The sequence below is a fragment of the Monopterus albus genome, unplaced genomic scaffold (assembly GCF_001952655.1).
Source record: "Monopterus albus unplaced genomic scaffold, M_albus_1.0 scaffold83.1, whole genome shotgun sequence".
Taxonomy (NCBI): Eukaryota; Metazoa; Chordata; class Actinopteri; order Synbranchiformes; family Synbranchidae; genus Monopterus; species Monopterus albus.
The window spans coordinates 698,594-719,626 of NW_018127963.1; the positions used below are offsets into that span (position 1 = coordinate 698,594).

Consider the following 21,033-nt stretch of genomic DNA (forward strand, 5'->3'; position numbering starts at 1 on the left):
CCCTGCAGGTGCTGTTTGCTTTGAACCAGACACTGCTGCAGCATGAGGGTGTTCGAGCAGGCAGCCTGCAGGGCTCCTACACCACTGAGGACCTCATTACACACTACAACTGCGGTGACCTCAGCTCCATCATATTCAACCATGACACCTCACAGGTATAGTCTCTTCCTTTAGCTTTTAGATCACCTCATGGAGAGGTTGTCTTAAAGGGTGGGTCAATACATCAATCTTTTGAATTCCAACAAGGAAAAAGGAATGCCTCAAATAGGTCGACAACAGTATGTACAACGTCATCCAAAAATTTCTGAAGCCAAATTATTGCACTTTGCCCAGTAATACAACATTTATATCATTATCTCTCACAGTATATTTTCCCACTTACAAAGCTTTACATGGTCCAGCAACAGTCTCCTAAAAAGATCATCATGTCTTTGTTCTCATAACAATCTGTTTTTTCCAATTTAAGTCATAGACAAAAGATTTCACATTAAAAAGCAGTCCATCAGTTTAACATTGCAATGCTGTAACACTGATGAATTCACAGTTAACAGCTGAACAAAAATGTGTGCAGCAGAGCCAGGCATATTAGGCGAGTCCCAATTCCTTTAATTGCATCCACGTTTCCCTCACTTGCATCTTTTCCCTGTGTCTTAGTCCCACCAAAGTACAATGTGAGGAAAAGATGCAAGAAGAGAAGAAGTGAGGAAATATTGTTAGAGACATGACGTGTAATTTCTTCCAATCCTTCATCTGAAGTGTCCGATCATCATCTGATTTCTGATAAAGGGGCTTGACAATCAATAAAAAACTTCCGCAAAGCATGGACTTGTGTATCCTCGCTCCTCAGAACAGATATAACAGCTCTGCGACGTTCTTTACTGTAAGATAGACTGGAAAGACTTCCAGGTCGAGTGAGGCTCAAGGACCATGGAACAATAAAATAAGGGAATTGGGATCACCCTACATTACCCACAATACAACTCAGCCACCAACAGTCAGAGATTCAGTTATGCTAGTAGTGGCTAATGTAAAGTAATGTAATGTAAGTAAAGATGAGGGCATGGCTACAAAGGTCTGGTAAGCTCACTTACTTAATGCTACGCCCCCAGATGCTTTTTTTTTTCAAACTTGCAGCTCTCAGACCTATCCAATGCTAAATGAAGTGAGATTATTTCAAGCAGCAATACACACACAAAGCCACAAATGTTTTGTACAGTTTCTTCACATAGGCAGCACTAATCCTCAAAACCTAGAAACAGACTCTGACGTGTTAAATTGAGGAGGTTCCCCCTCAAATACTTTTATGGTAGGATCTGACTACAGAATACCAGCCTGATAATGGTCACCTGGTCTAATGGCATGGAGCAAGGGGAACAAAAATAATCACTTGTCTATTGCTATCATAATTACAGACAACAAATGCAGCAGCTAGGACACTTCACATGGCGTTTTTCCATTAGCAAGGGTTAGCCCACTTTAATCGTGCAGTGGTGGGTGAGCACAAGTTGGCCTCGTTTACATCTGTTCCTACTGTGGCAGCAGGAGGTAATCATGCTGATTCTGGCTCAGCTGGCCCTGCTTCCACTCAGGGCCAAGTGGAGCCAAGCTCATTGAAATATCCGATTGGCTGAAATGTTGCACAGAGGGATAGTCCTTACACATTCAGCACTAGCACTGGCTTTCTGTAAATTCATGGCAGCAAGATTTGCAAATTAAGTCTGACACTTGTTTTCTGATGAGGAGTTAAAATAATGCCTAGCACCAAGGGCTCCATGTTGCAAGCTAGTAACACCACTTTATCATCACGAGTTATGTGTTGCTTCTCAGAGGTCTTGCATCACCTGTATGTAATCAAGATGTGGAAGACAAATGATGCATTTTATGGTGCAGTGGAAACACAACTGTGCTATCTCTGGAGCAGCTCAGCATGGCTCTGCCACACAAGCCTCAGTTCGAAAGGGCTAACCCATACTCATGGAAAAAGACCAAAAATATCCTGGCCATAAACTGAATACAAAGATAGATGATGCGTCACTACGTCCCTCAACTATGCAAAAGTGAAGCAAGTATATTGCATTTACAGTGGCTGCCATCTTGGCATCTTGCAACCAGATTCTGTGTAGTAGCAATGTCAAGTGGAATGGCAACATAAAGCCTCCAATCAAAGCTGTGAAATCATCTGAAATACATCTGTTTTTATATAATCAAATAACTTATCTAAAACAAGCTTACCAGAAAAATGACCACCTGTACACACACCAGAATGACAATATCTACTAAAAACAACAGAAATCACCTCTGGGAAAAATTTTGATCTATCCCATACACTAACATAGAGGGAGCAGGGTTTGGGTCCGATACTCCAAACCCCCCACCAGAGTGCAATCGACTTGCTATGGCTTGATGTCTGGGAGCTATGACGTTGTTTTTTATATACAGTCTATAGTCCTGACAAAAAGACTAGTCTGACAGATTTTTTATTTTTTTCTTGCCTTTTGTCACGTGGTATGAAAGATTTTCCAATGTGTTATATGATGTTGGCCCATAAGAGCACAAAACGTACAACTGTAACTGTCCAGCTGTAGATATGGCAAAGAAAAACAAGAATGATCTCATTTTTATGTCAGTGCAATAAACTCCACAGCAGGGTGATATTCTCTTTTGTTCAGAAAAACTATATCAAATTAATCACATTTGTGGGTGTGATGTCACCCTCTGCACGCTATATATATACTGTGTACCCAGAACAATAGCTGGCGATGACTGCTTGAGAGTTGACTTCATCCCTGAAATGTGTGAATATACGTAAACACTGTTGCTGGTGCTGTCCAGTAGAAGAGTAAATCTTGTCCTTGGCAGCTTCTTTCTGGCTTATGAGCGTCATTCATGTCATAAAACACAACAAGCAATGATTCATTAGGGTCCAGTCTACCATGTGTCTCAGCCAAATCACAGCAAGACGTCCTTCTATTATTGCTAAATTTAACACTGACCATCTCAAAAGACAAAAATCTGTGGCAAACGATATTTACTCATTTGCATTTATCACTTTACAGGGCCAACCGAGACGTGGTCTGCCTCAGTGTATATACAGTATGTTGTTCTGGAGGCTTTGTCACTCTGCCATGAATAAAATATGCTAATAACAAGGAATCTTTGTAATTAGTTTTGTTTTGCTTTCTTTTGTTAGACAAAAGAATGATCAAGTTTCTGACACTGTAAAATATTTATACAAAATAAGAGCTTTTTGCTTCTTTCCAAAAACATCAGTGTTCACATAACCAAATCTATTGGAGCCTCGATTTCAGCTGGCAACCCTCTCATACACACTTCTCTACCATTATGCAATCATCAGCTCAGACCTTTAGGACATCAGTTGCACAAAACTTCACATTGTCATATTAATCGCTCTCAACCTCAAGTTACTTTATAGTTTGATACTTTAATCACCCTGGACTCTGCTGTAAATACACCATCTGACCTCCCCTAACTTTACGTTTCCTAACATAGCTTCTGCTCTTTCAATGATGGCCTCCTCATCACTCTTCACGCCCAGCCTTGCTACAGTGACTGTAAAAAGACCATTCAAAATATAGTACACACATATTTGGTACAGGCACCACATGTATTAACTCTCACTCCATCTATACTCTTAGATTTTCTCGAAAGCTCCCCATAAGTCAGTTATGCTATGTCACCCTCTGTCGCTGATCCTTAAGTCTTATTAAAGCCTAACATACAACTTCAACTCACCGCTCAACTGATTCCATATCATTACCCCGGAGACACACAAAGTAAGAGAAGGTGTGCACAATGTACTGTTTAGACACTTCAGAACTCACAATGCCTCTTTTGTTAAGCTTTGACAAAAGGCATCTCCCTTTTACCTGATTTCTTCCTCTGTCTCTCTCTAGGGGCCAAGAAGAGCTGGTTAGCCACAGTTTCACCTGCAGTTGTGGCGACAGCAGTCTCCTGCATGAACACTTTAAATCATAGCAGCTCTCCCCAGCTCCTAATGTCATAATAACATGTATTAACATTCCCCAGCACATGCTAGAGTAATCAGAAGCAATAGGAGGTTGTGTATGTGTGTGTGTGTGTGTGTGTGTGTATGTGTGTGTCAGAGAGAGTGAGAGAAAGAGACTGAACCTTCTGGGCTATAAAAGAGCAGGTGTTTTATGACAGAACCTAAACCAGAGGCCTCAGTATTAGAAAAAGGTTGATGATGGGCTCCAGAGCACAACAGAGCATAATGGTGCAGGAAACATTAATGCTCAGCTGGTCCCAAATCCATCAGGGATACAAAGTCTAAGTGAGAGAGATATGAAATAACTTGGACAAAAAACAAAGAAGGCAAAGGCAGTCATTTGAAATAATATAAAAAAGGATAAAGAAAAAAATTGTACAGGAAAGTTACCTTCAAACATTTTGGCATTTTGAATAAATTGTGACATGGTCAGCACAAAGTCAAATTTAATTGGAATTTAACTAATACTCTCCTGATATTTGCAAAAGAATTGACTACATTCCCTTTATTATTTCTCATATACTGTGGTGAAACACTGATGTTTCTGTGGCTGATGCTAAGGAAAGATGAAATAAAGGAAAAGCTAAATGAAATGGAAAAGAAAGAAAAGTATAAGAGAATGAGGGATAAAATAACAGTCAAAGAGAAAAAGAAAGAATAGAGGAGAGTACATTGTTGGCAGGAGAGACTGACAGAATGAGCTGAGTGCAGAGCAACATCAGTGGTGAGGAAGGGAGGAAATAACTTGCTGTCACTCCACATTTCCTGTGCAGGTTGGGATACAGAGCAGCTAATGGCCTTTCCTGTGATGACTTATCTGTGTTTACCGCTACACTCCCACCTTGGCCCCTCTCTGACCGAACACTCTCATCATGAAACACTCACAGTACCATCACTCATCAGAGCAACGATGAAGCACTCCTTCTCCACCTCTACATCGCTTTAACTTATTCATCCAACTCTGCTTCTGTCAGTTTGGATGAGCCTGCATGACAGAGAGAGCATACATGGCTTCAGGCTACAGATAGCTGTGATCTTGGCTTCCTTGCCAATGTCATGCAAACCAATTGGATTTGATCAGCTCTTGAAATTAACAAGCACCAAGCTGCCGAATGTGAATCAAAATGAACTGTGACAGGTGACATCCATATGTTACAAAGTCAGAGATCTTTCAAATTTACTCTGAGCACATTTAGTTTGCACTATATTTTACAGAATTTCAGTGATTTATGGACAATGAATGACAGACTATAATTTTATTACATTTGGTTCCAGATTTAAAAAAATCTCTACTTATAATTTTGATTGTGATCATGGAATTCAAAAAGAATCTGTAGACTTGTTTTTATTTTTGTAAACTGTGGAAGCTCATCCTAAATACAAAACGAGATATGTGATATATTTGAAGCAAAACTGCAGTTTTTGTGACAGGGATGGTTAACACCAGGGCCATCCTGTAGCTGAAGTGTAGGTGAACCTACTCTACAATTACAGTGTCTCTTTGGACAAAATGTAATCATCCCACATACATTAACAAATTGTGATAACATCACTAGACTCACGATGGACAGTTTAAATGAAAATATGAAAACTGATGCAGCAGAGCCGTATTTTTTACTGGACACATTCTAACTTGCCAAAACATATTTGGCATAATGCAGCTTTATTGCTGACGGTTGCTAGTAGTGGCTAATGCAGCCTTGAGCTGCTAGCCTTTAAGCAGAGAGGAGCAGGCCACAGAGGTCTGGTGAGAACACATCTTTCTAATGCTCCCTTTCAAACCTGTAATCTTCAGCCAGAACAAACTACCATAAATGTTTTTTCACATATGCAGTGGTACTCCCCAAAACTTGTAAATACAGCAGACTTTAATGTATAAAATGAGTTCCCCTACTGCATGACAAAGAAAACAAAGAAAAAATACACACGTGAATGTTTCAAATATTGTGTGAAACAAACTGTAGGAAGAGCAGTGGAGGGAATTTTGGATGGATGCACCTTCTGCACATGAGGTACATGAACACACTAATTCATGCACCATTTACTACCATTCTACTGTTTTAGTCAGGGACTGTATGTTTACATGTGCGTGTTCTTGTCACACTCAAATTCAATTCAAGATTAAACACATCTGCACACATGTAGAGACCTACTGGAACACAAAAACCCAAATGTTGCTCAAATCCCTCCATCATTTCATTCTTTCCAATTTGGGTGGACTCCTGGTTGTACAAGAAACAGCACCAGTGAAGGAAGATGACAGAAGTCAGGACAGAAACAGAAAGTCCACAGAATCAGATTATCTTGGATATCTGTTATTATAATAATAATATAGTGCTGCGCAAGTCTTAGTCCACCATTAGTTTTGCTGTTTTAGCAAGGTTGTGACGATAATTTATATTTACTCCTTGGTCTCTTTATTCAAATAGAACCAGAAAATACAGGAAATATACACACAATATTAAAAATCACTACATGTTCAGAACAAACTGGCTTCTACAATCCCAAGTCAGTATTTAGTGTGACCACCCTTTGCATTTAGCGCAGCTTGAATTTTTTGGGGGAGATGGTCTTGAAGTCTTGAACCCATGACAGACCCTCCACCATGTTTCACTGAAGGCTGCAGACACTCTCTTCAACTCTTCTTCTCTGTGAAGTGGAAGGAAAATGAACAACGAATATGTGGTGAACAGTAAAAGTATTGACTGAGGGAGGCTGAATACATATGCCCCACTTTTCAGATTTTTATTTGTAAAAAATCACGAACACTACGTATCATTTTCCTTCTACTTCACAATTATGCGATACTTCGTGTTGGTCTATCACATAAAATCCCAATTAAATTTGTGGTTGTAACATGACAGGTGTGGAAAAGTTCAAGGGGTATGAATACTTTTGCAAGGCACCGTATATAGTCATCATAACATTACTAAAACAACAAATCTAATGGTGTTCTAAGACTTTTGCACAGTACTGTATAATTTGTCACTAATTTTACACCCTGAAAATCAGCATAACCGATACATATCTGGGCCAAGCATATTATAATAAGGCCAGATAATCTGGCCAGTGGACTTTAGATAATGTATCATAGGTGATTCTAGCTGACATAATTAATTTCATAATGACAAAAGTAGAAATTACAACACATGGAGTAGAATTTCAGTCCCACAGTAGCAGCAACAGTCCTAAGTTAAGAAAAGACTTTTTTATTACTCAGCAAACAGCATGCCACAGCATTACAAAGAGCCCAAATGGAGGCATTCAGGGATTTCACCAATTTTACCATAATTCATATTTTATTGCACATACTGTATATCAAGAGAAAGCATCAGAAAAATCCTAGTATGACACCCTGGGAGGAAGTGAATGAGCTAGACAGAGACAGATAGCTGTGTGTTTGTGACTTGAACCTTCGCTACCTCACTGCCAACGCTTGCTCATCTTCCCAGATTAACATCCTGTTAAATCTGTTGATGAGGCTGAGGGTGGAACGGAGCCAACATGAGCTCTCTGTTTTGAGAAATCACACAGAAATTAGACACACATTCGCACTAAAGAATATATTTGTACATGCACTTATCTTCATATATACAACACATCAGTATACACTGACATGCACACAAAAGTGCAAAGACAGTCTGATCACACAGACACACACAGTGCTGACACATTTCTTTCCTCCCTCACTCTGCCCCATGCATTGATACTTGCTCATTTAAAAACCAGCCTGTGAAGCAAAGCCTTGAGATGGTCAATTTCTTTCAAGCTGTCACATCACAAACACTTCTGGGTGCCAGGTCTCACTCGGGCACACACATTTACCAGTTTGTCACCAGTGCCCTCATTCAGTCCTTTCCTTTCTTTCCATCTCAGTTTTCTTTAATGCCCTTTTTTTCTTTTTCAGTTTGATGTATGTCTTAAATGATTCACACACTTTTTCTTCTGCTATGAATTTTTACAATAAAGGTTTTCAAACTCAAAATTTTCTCTCTGTCTTCTCCTCTCAGCTGCCTCACTTCATCAACAGCTCCCTGCCAGCTCATGACCTAATGACAGCCCAGCAGATTGACAGCTACTTCCGCCAGGAGCTCATCTATAACCGCAATGAGCGAATGGCTCGCCGTGTGTCTGCCTTGCTGCACAGAAATCCCAACCAGACTTACTTCTTTGCTTTTGGTGCAGGTAAGGGAGACTCAGATATTGCATCTGGAATGTGAAGGATGACATATCGATTCTGATTATCACCACAGCACACTACATTAGCTGACCTTTGACCTACTAGCTATGGGATGTCTATCACTGTAGGCCAAACAATATGAGAATCCATCATGGCAGCAACTCTAACCTGAATCTGCAATTTAGATTAAAGATGGTGTTTCCAAATACATTGTGACTGAAACTCAAAGTGTGTGTTTGCATGTAATTGTGAAGTAAAAGTGAGATCAGGTTTGCTTTGATGATTCTGTCAGTGCTAATGTGGGTTTATGGTGAACAATTTGCTCTCTTTTTTGGGTTTGAAAGCAAAACTAGAGAAAAAGCAGAACAATAATAGGGTAGAATGATTCCCAGATCTCTGGCATGAAAAACTATGCATCTCTGCAAGTGTACACACACACACACACACACACACACAGTCTCAATTATGGCCAGCTCCCACCTCAGAAATGAAAAAACCATGAGCTGTTTGTTTCAGTTAGCATTCCTGGCTAATGCTGCTAATGTTTCCTGAATGGTGTGTCCTGACCGACGTGCGTGTGTGTGTGCCTAGTATTACCCATACTTTGGGTACTTGGTCGCCACTAAATATTAGAATGACAACTTAGTTAGGGTTAGGCTCCATTAGCGCAGCTTGAATTTTTTGGGGGAGATGGTCTTGAAGTCTTGAACCCATGACAGACCCTCCACCATGTTTCACTGAAGGCTGCAGACACTCTCTTCAACTCTTCTTCTCTGTGAAGTGGAAGGAAAATGAACAACGAATATGTGGTGAACAGTAAAAGTATTGACTGAGGGAGGCTGAATACATATGCCCCACTTTTCAGATTTTTATTTGTAAAAAATCACGAACACTACGTATCATTTTCCTTCTACTTCACAATTATGCGATACTTCGTGTTGGTCTATCACATAAAATCCCAATTAAATTTGTGGTTGTAACATGACAGGTGTGGAAAAGTTCAAGGGGTATGAATACTTTTGCAAGGCACCGTATATAGTCATCATAACATTACTAAAACAACAAATCTAATGGTGTTCTAAGACTTTTGCACAGTACTGTATCTTTACTCACTAATTTTACACCCTGAAAATCAGCATAACCGATACATATCTGGGCCAAGCATATTATAATAAGGCCAGATAATCTGGCCAGTGGACTTTAGATAATGTATCATAGGTGATTCTAGCTGACATAATTAATTTCATAATGACAAAAGTAGAAATTACAACACATGGAGTAGAATTTCAGTCCCACAGTAGCAGCAACAGTCCTAAGTTAAGAAAAGACTTTTTTATTACTCAGCAAACAGCATGCCAGAGCATTACAAAGAGCCCAAATGGAGGCACTCAGGGATTTCAGCAATTTTACCATAATTCATATTTTATTGCACATACTGTATATCAAGAGAAAGCATCAGAAAAATCCTAGTATGACACCCTGGGAGGAAGTGAATGAGCTAGACAGAGACAGATAGCTGTGTGTTTGTGACTTGAACCTTCGCTACCTCACTGCCAACGCTTGCTCATCTTCCCAGATTAACATCCTGTTAAATCTGTTGATGAGGCTGAGGGTGGAACGGAGCCAACATGAGCTCTCTGTTTTGAGAAATCACACAGAAATTAGACACACATTCGCACTAAAGAATATATTTGTACATGCACTTATCTTCATATATACAACACATCAGTATACACTGACATGCACACAAAAGTGCAAAGACAGTCTGATCACACAGACACACACAGTGCTGACACATTTCTTTCCTCCCTCACTCTGCCCCATGCATTGATACTTGCTCATTTAAAAACCAGCCTGTGAAGCAAAGCCTTGAGATGGTCAATTTCTTTCAAGCTGTCACATCACAAACACTTCTGGGTGCCAGGTCTCACTCGGGCACACACATTTACCAGTTTGTCACCAGTGCCCTCATTCAGTCCTTTCCTTTCTTTCCATCTCAGTTTTCTTTAATGCCCTTTTTTTCTTTTTCAGTTTGATGTATGTCTTAAATGATTCACACACTTTTTCTTCTGCTATGAATTTTTACAATAAAGGTTTTCAAACTCAAAATTTTCTCTCTGTCTTCTCCTCTCAGCTGCCTCACTTCATCAACAGCTCCCTGCCAGCTCATGACCTAATGACAGCCCAGCAGATTGACAGCTACTTCCGCCAGGAGCTCATCTATAAACGCAATGAGCGAATGGCTCGCCGTGTGTCTGCCTTGCTGCACAGAAATCCCAACCAGACTTACTTCTTTGCTTTTGGTGCAGGTAAGGGAGACTCAGATATTGCATCTGGAATGTGAAGGATGACATATCGATTCTGATTATCACCACAGCACACTACATTAGCTGACCTTTGACCTACTAGCTATGGGATGTCTATCACTGTAGGCCAAACAATATGAGAATCCATCATGGCAGCAACTCTAACCTGAATCTGCAATTTAGATTAAAGATGGTGTTTCCAAATACATTGTGACTGAAACTCAAAGTGTGTGTTTGCATGTAATTGTGAAGTAAAAGTGAGATCAGGTTTGCTTTGATGATTCTGTCAGTGCTAATGTGGGTTTATGGTGAACAATTTGCTCTCTTTTTTGGGTTTGAAAGCAAAACTAGAGAAAAAGCAGAACAATAATAGGGTAGAATGATTCCCAGATCTCTGGCATGAAAAACTATGCATCTCTGCAAGTGTACACACACACACACACACACACACACACACAGTCTCAATTATGGCCAACTCCCACCCAAGAAATAAAACACACACACACACACACACAGTCTCAATTATGGCCAGCTCCCACCTCAGAAATGAAAAAACCATGAGCTGTTTGTTTCAGTTAGCATTCCTGGCTAATGCTGCTAATGTTTCCTGAATGGTGTGTCCTGACCGACGTGCGTGTGTGTGTGCCTAGTATTACCCATACTTTGGGTACTTGGTCGCCACTAAATATTAGAATGACAACTTAGTTAGGGTTAGGCTCCAGGAAATGAATGTAAGACAATGTAGTCCCAACAAGGAATGAAAATAAACCTGTGTTAGTGTGTGTGTAGCAATGTGCATATGTAAGTGTGTTTGGCCTCAAAAACAGGTGGGTGGGTGTCTGTTTCTGTTGACTTTACGACTGTGCACCTGGGTTTGTGCATCTGAAAATGGGTTGTACACCTCTAGGGTGAGAGTGTGTGTGTGAGCGCACATGAGTGCGTGTGCCACAGTGTATGATTAATGGTGAATGCCTGGTTCTCTCCTCAGAGCATATTCTTGTTCCCTCTGCTCTTAGTGCTGTTTGGACAAGGCCACTGTTGCACCACACAGTTGCTATGTGTGTGTCAGTGCACATGTGGATATGAACAGACTGCACACTGTAAGTTAGCATATGTGTTATGACTGTAATGGAGGAATGGATTTGTGCAATTATACTTCGATGATACATCCTTTCATCCTGTGACACACTGTGTATATGAAACAATGAAAATCATATGAACCTCAAAAAGCCAACACAGCTGGTCCAAATCTGTGAGCTGAAAAGGCCGAGCAGGAGCTGGAGAGAGGACTAATGAGGAAGTGATGAAACAGCAGATTTTCCTATTACAAACTGTTAAAATGTTGCATTGTTTATAAAATACTCAGGGATAGATGGGACATCTCTTTAAGCTACTAAGCTATTTGGTCAAAAACATACCGTTTTGGTAGGTTCCTATCATGGAAGAACCTGGATAGATGGATAGAGTTCTTTATTAATACCAAAGGTAAACTGGATTGTGTGTGTGTGTCTCTGTCTCTTATTACTGATTAGCCATAACATTATGACCACCTTCCTAGTACTGTGTAAACATGAGTTGGATGGTGCTCGTGTCACTCTGCAGCTCACTGAATCCATTTGCTTCCATAGTTCTACTGTCAGGAAGATTAAATGTGTAAACCACTCAGTGAAAAACACATGTAAAAGGAGTGAAGACTGTGGTCATGAGGACAAATTAGAGATAATGTTTTATACCAGTTCAACAGCCTCCCCACTTTAGGTGTGATAACACAACTACAGCTGCTGAGTGTTTCTCTTCATTGAGACCATTGGTCTGTATTTCTAATTTTCAACATTTTAACAAAGATTTAAATAAAACAAATCGTTTGAAAAGAATGCCTGAAATTAAAAGTTTAATCTACAGTAGATCAACATCATCATCAGTGAGCCTTGAGTGTCCATGACCCTGTCGCTGGTTCACTGTTAGACCACTGTTGGTAGGTACTAACCACCACAGACCATAACACCCACCAAGACCTGTAGTGTGGGAGATGATCTGACCCAGTCGTCAGCCATCACAGTTTGGCCCTTGTCAAAGTCACTCAGATCTTTACATTTGCCCTTACACCTTTTCCTGCTTCCAACACATTAACTTCGAGGACTGAATGTTCACTTGCTGCCTCATATACCCCACACACCGATAGGTGCCATTGTAATAAGACGGTCAGTGTTGCTCAATTCACCTGCCAGTGGTCATAATGTTATGGTTGATTGGTGTATGTTTTGTACAATATCATGTGATATACTGTGCATTTGTGCATGTCACATGAATAATCTAAGTAAATTATGCATTGTGTATAAAATACTGTACATTAAGCTGCATCCATGAACATTATCAAGTCAGATGAATAATCTAAAGGAAAATGGGGATGTGTTTAGTATAGAGTATTTGTTTTCCTGTGATGAGGTTTTATTGTTATACTGCATTATATTTCATTATTTACATCATAGCAAACTAATTTATATATGGATAGGGTTAAAGCTTTGATGCAGCACTGTACACTCAAGTGTGTGAGTGTGATATTCAAATAGAAGCACAGAGGGCAGAAAGTAAATGCTAAACTGGACATGTGAGTTACATGATTAAATGACTGAATCCCCTAGGGAAAAGATAGATGCTGCAAAAAAGATATCTTTTTTGCAGCATTGACTGTACTGCTACCAAGGCACCAATGTCTAAATGCCCTTGCTAACATGTAATATTTACTGGGCAGTTTTTGAATATAAACATGTATGGCTGTTTCAACATGAATGAGGTGAAAAAGAATGGTTTTCAGCCAAGAAATCTTCTGTGAATAAATGTGACTGTGCATGTGGCTGAGTCTCAGATTTTGTTAGCTTACATTAAAGCAGACCACTAACAGTTCCTTGCAAGCAGTTTAACTTTGAAGAGATAGTGACATGAACGATGGTATCGCAACGGTGTTCAAACCCCATCTACATTAATATGACGTTTTTCATTCTTCACTGCAAACTGTGTCACCTGGCACATTTCTGTCATCTGGGAAATTGAACAGGGACACTGTCACGTCACATTTAGCCAAATAGTACAGACTGTTCTAATGCAGCCTCATGTTTCCCAGGTTGGCCCCTGTTAAAGGTTTGCCCTTTGGAGAGGCAGGTATGTTAACTTCTCCATGTATCCAACTTGGCCTTGCGTGTCAGGTCACCGGCTGCAGCGATGTGTGTGAGGGAACTGACAGCTAGTGTGAAGCGATAAGAACCATAGCCCTGCTGGGTGCACACACACTTGCTCACACACAGTTGGATTCATATTTATACATGCATACAATACGTGTTCAGATACAGTGTATGCACACAAACAGAACAGCAGTCTCTCACTCTCTCTCTCTCACACACACACATACACAAAGAGAAGGGTCAGTAAAGTCCCACAGAAGTCCCAGTAAAGGCAGAGCAGGTTTCAATGAGTGAAGACTGGGAAAATTTGTGTTGCATGCTTCATTCAACTTTGTGCTCACAATCTGTATGTAATTAGTGTCTGGCTTAGAGAAACTATGCAGCTAATCACCGAGTGTCTTCTAGGTTCATTCTAGGAAAACTTCAAAGCTATAATAATAATAATAATAATAATAACATAATCAAAAAAGTAGTGATGCCTTTACAGTCCTGTAACTGTCCCTGCTGGTCCTGGTCTCCCATTTGGCCATACTCAGCAATGAAATGTTATCATGCAGTGATGCCAGACCAGAACATATTAAGTGATAGCCCAGACAGAAGCTGACTGTGCTCACAGTGCTCTTCAAGATTTTCTGGGAATAGCTCTGGAAGTGGGCAGGCTTGCTATGTAAAAAGCAATTCTGTTTATACTGCACTCTGATTACAATCTAACCACAATGCATATTTTGAGTAATGATGAGAAATAAAGAGGCCAGGAGGTGTGAGGGTTTTAAATTTATCCAGACATATTTCAAAAGAAATACAGCCTAGGGAGATGTATTACTGTATAACCATTTTAGGCCAAATGCGGATGGATGATAATATGATCACATAAAATCCGATCTTTATGGTCAGATGTCAAAAATCACATTAACATGATGTGTGTAACTGCAGGCTGTGTTCATAGTGAGGTGTACTCTTATAGATTATAAAATAGAATAATCATAACATGGAACTTGAGATGTTCTGGCTCCTGGCACAGTTTATGTGAAGTAGCTGTTTATCGGGTTGAGTTTCTGCCGTACAACAGATAAACAGCTGCTTTTGCCTTGGACCCCTCACTTCCACCCTGAACCATGTCCAGAGCACAGAAAGAAAGCAGGGCTATGAGGAAAGAGCCAGATCAAGACCAGGTCAAGGTCCTCTAGAGTTACTGAAGTCCTAGTGAGTTTTTTCACAGGGTAATTAAACTACACGACATGTGTATAAAGTAGTTCAGGCAAGAAATCCATCTCTGCTGGGCTCAGCACCTTACTTCCTAGACTCTGACTCCCCCTTTCCTCTGACTATACACCAACACTTTCCTGTAGCATAAATACATTTTTGTGCAAGATAAATACTTTTGTACTTGCTTAAAAAGTTTGTTTCTTTTTTTGTGCCCCTTTCCCTCCATCCTGCACACATGCACATGCATACAAATGCCAAGGAGTTATTAATGTAAGTTACAAAGGTAAAAAAGCTCCAACAGGGCATAAATGAACTACCCTGGGCCATATAAAAGAGACTGAGTGACCAGTATTGCCCTCTCACTTGGTGGCCGCTGTCTCTCTGTCTCACATTCAGGATATATTTTAAGCAGTGGAATTAATGTGCAGTGAATTTACATTATTGTAAGACTACAAATGCACTACCAATCTGGCAACAAACAAAAGACAAAGTGTGTGATTATTTAGTGCAGACAACAGCTGAAGTCACAGATATTTTTGCAGGATCTGGAGCTGACAACTTAATGTTTGAATTATTTGCAAACACAGCCATAACAAAAAAAAAGGTTTCAGATTTAAAGGCGTGCTTGCTCGCCAAGAGTTAGATGAGGTGATACCACTCTTATAGCCTGTTAAAATGTAAAGCTACAGCCAAGAGCTGCAATGCTAGCTTAGCATAAAGGGTGAAACAGGGAAAATGTCAAACAATTTCTTGGCTAAAATGACTAACACTGTTTTATCGAAAGATTATTTATCAAAAATTTCTATTCAACCTTTCCAGTCTTCTCACAGTCTCTCATCCTGTGGTAACTGCTGTTGACTGGTACCATTAGTATCATGTAATGAGCTCCAATCAGAGGCACCAACTGTAGCATGATGTAACATTCTTCGTGAAGCCAAATGAACTCATCGCTGTTTCTTCTTGGACAGGATGACACAGCGATGAGAGCAGTGAAAGGAAAAGCACGTCATTGGGCACTTGTTTTGTTGCTATTGTAAACAGAAACAAATTTCAATGTCTTTTTATCATTCATTCAGCAAAACATGCATTCAGTCATTTATGCAGACGAGTAGGCTACATATATTTGTGCTGAGGGGTGGAGAAGTGTCGTGAGGGTGAGCTGTGTGTTGTTGGAGTGCTGTGGTGTGCTTCAGCAGGTTCTCATTTGTCAGTTCTCTGGTTACCACCACTCTTATTGAAAACATCCCAAAGAATTTACTGCCACAGCCTTGACACCACTTCACACACATACCCTTACATGCATTTGTGTGCAATATGTTTGTGACACATATTGATCTGATCCACAAAGATCTTTATTGCCAAAAAAAGTAGTTACTGTCAAAAATACACATGTACATGTAATATTGTTTGTTTTGAAGTTTGAGTGATTTTGAATGTATTATCTGAAAGTTGATTTTTGCACATGTGTTCTGCTGTGCAGGCCTGCAATGGCCTATGGTGCAGGCAGAGTGGGACCATGTGTTTAGTAGTCACTTGTGGTGTTCTGGTGTTGGTGTTGACTAGGGGAGCATCTGTCTGGCATGCATGTTGCTTTGTCTCTGTGGCTCTTCCTCTCCTAGCGCTTTTCTCAGCCCTTTTCCTCATTTGACTGTCTGTCTCTTTCTGGGTGCACTCCAGTCTGTCTCTCATTGCATCTTGCTCTTTTTGCTGTCTTGCTCTTCAGTCTCTGTCTGCTATCTCTTTGGTCTGTCCTAGCTATCCTTTCAACCTGCTGCTGTCTCACATTTACACACATACCTTTCAGCTACTGTAGTAACAAAATCAACTCTGCCTTGTTATCCATGTACGGTTATGAGCCTTCTGTAATATTAAGGAATGTAACTCAGGGAGGTTGCATGGAACTCATCTTATGGTAACTTAGCTACACTGATGGGATTCCTCATTCTAATTGAATCAGTACTGCTTATTCAAAGATTACACACTTCATTAGCAACTGAAAGAGCTCATGACCTAGAGCCAATAAGTGTAATACTACATTTCAGAAACACACAGGTTCTTTAGTCTAGCTTGCTTTGATCCTTTAAGAATTACACGGGCCTACATGTATGCATATAGGAGAAACTAGTGGTGACAACCAGTTTCTGTCTAAACTATTTAAGGTTTTGATTTAACTGTATGGCTGTTTTGCGGTTGTTGAACTGCACTGTACAAAGATGTTTCAGTTATTTACCCTTACCTCAGAATTTAAATGGACTGGACAAAATAATGCAAACTCCTGTCAGTATAATGCAGTGCAACACCTTCCAAAATGATCATATGGTTAAATCTCCACATGTCAAAGACAGTTTCAATAAAATCTGAACTTTATCACTTTCATGGAGGGAGTATTTATTGTTGTATTAGGCTGGAGCTGTTTTAGCTTGGTGTGACTGCCAGCTGAGCGTATAGACTTGTACTGACACAATACTTTACCTACACCCTTACTTTCATCTTTGAGCACATCCCTGCTGGGCAACATGTCTTTCTAATGTGTGTCAGTAGCACTCACACACCACATTATCACATGCATATAAATATGCACTCTGTTTAAACACATAAACAAGGTGACATGCAGAAAAGTGTTTATAAAGAAAGGACATCTGTTATTATTCTCCACATGCTCACATTAAAATCCAATGTGCTTCTCCCTTCCCCACTGAATGGTGGAGGACAGGAAATAAATTGTTGGTGCAAGAATGAGATCAGAGAGATAAAACTGCCATGGGACAAAGCTCTGTGAGGAATATGTAGCCTCTTCCATCATATGTGTGTGTGTGTGTGTATAAGTGTCTTTCTCCACCAGTTGACCAGCTGCTCACTATATTCTTCTTATCCCATCAAGCAGAGAGGATGGCTCCACTACAGGCTCAGCTCACCCCATTTACTTGGACCTACTGCACCGCTACTTTTTTCCCTCTCTGTGCTTTTCTGTTTTCCCCTCACTTCACCCACTTTCTTCACTTTCTCTCTGCTTACTGGGAGAGCTTAACAAACTGCAGTGGCAAGCTCACACAATCTAAATATTTAGACATAGGAAATCATTTTTAAAGCTTCTAACAGTGAACCAATGAGCCCTTCCTCCGGCCCTTCTGACATGGACCAGTGTCAGGCCTACTACATGCAGCATTTGGCCTCTGGATCTGATCCTCATAGCTCTCTTGATCTCTGTATTTGACCAGAACGTCAACCAGACCTTGGACGTGAACAGCCCTGCTAAAAGCAGTCACTCATGACACATCAGTATGGTGCAGAGAGACAGACAGACGTCGTACCACATGCATAGGAAATGAAGTCATGATGGAAATGAGGAATGAGTGAGGGATGCCATTGTTCCACTTCTACAAACCTTGAGCTTGGCTGAGAAGTGGAATTTACCAGCCTGTCTTTTTAAATTTACACATTAAGTGAAAGCAGCCCTCTGTGTTCAAGGCAATGGTTAAGCTTCCTCTGAAGTGCCGCGGGTAGTTTGTTCTCTGGCTTCGCTCTGTTAATCCAAAAGCTGCTATGTGATTTATAGAGGGATCTGTAAAACTGTAAATGGAAATGCACAGCAAGGTGTGGGGAAGCTGGGGTTATTAAAATATTTGTTGTGTTACTCACATGTTGTTCAAGGAAAGAGAGGTATAGAGCTATGCAGGTTATGTCAGAGAGAATCTTTCCCTTATACACATTCACAAAATAAATACATAAATACATACGGTATGAGAAACCACTATTGCAGGTAAACAGCACACACTGGTTGGCACATTATCAGGTGATAAATTAAAGGAAAAACCTGAATCCATGAATGGAATTTTAACAATTGTAGATGCCTCCATACAAGGCATAAGGGCTTGTTGAAAGATGTGGCCTTTACAGTCACTGAATCTCAACCCAACTGACCCTTTGCTAAGATGCTTCTGTCAAGACTTCCATTCTCACACATCACATATCCAGTTTACAGTGATGGCAGTAGCATATTTACTTTGCCTCCATTTTTAATAAAATTTCACAGAGAAGCACACAAACACAGGTTTATTACTTTTGGTTGACTGGATGTTGCTGACAACAGCAAATAGCTAATTGAATCCATTTCAGCAGGCTAATGTAAGATAATGGTAGAACTGGGTGAAAGCAATGAGAACCTTGCCCAAAGGTTTTAAACATGATGGCTACAAACATAATAAAGACTGAGGATGAAGTTGCATGTCTTGGAGAAAGAGCCAGCATCCTCACAGACTGAAATGAGGTAAACCTGTTGTTACGATCGCTCTCTCACCAAATGGCAGGAGAGGAAATAAGCTGGGACCAAACTGCATAGTGGTTTTATTACCGAATGTTCACAGCAGATAAGGGGAAACTGAAGGGAGTTGTGCCAGAACGGAGATAAGAGAGTCTGCTTGAGCCAGAGCAGGAGTGCTGTGGCAGGGGCTCGAGCTGAAGACACAGCAAACGAGAGGCCCAGGCAGAGATATGCCAATCGGGTGAGTTGCTGCTAGGGATCGTGAGGCTGCGAGCTGGGGCTGGAGCTTGTACTGGAGGCTGCAGCAGAGAAGTAGCCCAGGAAGCAAGGGAATGGCTGGAAACCAACAGAGAGACGCATGGGTTAATTATAGTGGGGAAGAAACAGAGAACAGTCATACTTGTCGATGTGTAGAGTTTGTAGAGCAAGGTTTGTTGTCTACTGAGGAGCCAAACTTCGTAGTCAGTGGTTCACAATGAACTGGCGTTGACTGGGAGTCTGGCTGCGCCTGTAATCAGGGGATTCACAACAGCTGCGAGTCACTCCTGGAAGCCTGGAGCTGAGGAGAGGGAGAGAGAGAGACAGGCAGCAGCAGCAAACCTGACACCTGTGACAAATTTAAACTCTGCTATAGGCTGTCTCGACTCCTACAGAGAGTATATTTCAGTCCTGAACAGGCATTATTATTTTAACATAACTTGCAATCCCATAAAACAATGTAGTTAGAAACACGCCTCACACATGCCCCTTAGATTTGATATAAAGGCATGGGGCAAATCATTAGCCCATATGTTAATTGGCCAGGTATGCTAACAATAGCAGCTTACACTGCTCTTGTGCTTTTCTTATGGAAAAAATAGAGTCAATTAAACACCTACAAGAGATTTTGGAGCAGTGTGGGCCAGTGGTCCAGTTTTGGACCACTCTTCACCACCAATATCAAAACACCAGGTGCGGGAATATATTTTGGAAGAGTTGTGTTGTGTTCTTCTATACAGTCTACACAACCAAGGACTGAAGCTACTCTGGGTGTTCATGGTGGTTCAGCACCTTGCATGTTAGTTTTTACTTTAATTTGTTGCCCATATACTCACACAGAGGAATTCTCCCCATCCTTTCTCTCTGCAGGCACAATTCCAAACAAATCTAAAAGGAAACACAACCTTGTCAGTTATGAAGTGGAAGGGTGGACTTTCAGTTTTCCTGTCTGTTCATCAGGTTTCTCTCTTCACTGACTCTCATTCTCTGTTCCCTCATTTTCACATCTTTCTCTCATCTGCTGTTCCAACAACTGGGAGGCAGCAGCTTGTGTTTGTTTGGATCCTAATGTAGCAACATTACCCAACGTGAATTCTGGCTGAGTGGAAAGAGTATGTCAATGCAATCCTTCCTGCCCTCTGATCATGCTCTCCATCTATCTCTCCAGGAGTCCACGAACCTTCTACCACTATTTTCTTCCTCTCTCTTTTTTAGTCACTTAGCCTGCCACTGAACTACCAGTTTACAGTATTCTCTCCTACCTCTTGTGTGTTCTCTTCCTTTGTTACTCTATTTGTGCAATTTTATACAGTGTGAGGTGGTCTGTTTGCAAGCCATGTGAGATTATTTTCAACCACTAGTGCATATCAGTTGATCCATTGTTTACACAGTGTAATTGCAAACCCCTTTGTTTCTACAAAAACCAAATTCTCTTCCTCTGTGTTCTCTATCTTCCATGTATAAATGCTCACTGTGGTTCCCTTTACCATTTCTCTTCAGTTTCTCTTTGCACTTTAGAAGTTGTTCAGAAGCATGTAGAAAGGGAAGAATGGAAAGATGGAAGAATAGAGGAAGGACACAGAAAAGGAAGGGTGAAGAGACTGAGCCTGTGATGA

The 21,033-nt window shown here is 40.6% G+C and overlaps 1 protein-coding gene across 1 annotated transcript in view; it reads left to right on the plus strand.

Annotated features, from left to right (window-relative positions):
• The window catches only part of trabd2b (TraB domain containing 2B), a gene marked incomplete at its 5' end in the record, with an annotated part of 68,901 nt that overhangs the window by 37,495 nt on the left and 10,373 nt on the right, over window positions 1–21,033 (plus strand). Inside the window, 2 exons of the mRNA XM_020607043.1 lie at window positions 9–155; window positions 10,342–10,516. Of these exons, the coding sequence (XP_020462699.1) occupies window positions 9–155; window positions 10,342–10,516 (322 nt within the window). The remainder of the gene's footprint in view (window positions 1–8; window positions 156–10,341; window positions 10,517–21,033) is intronic.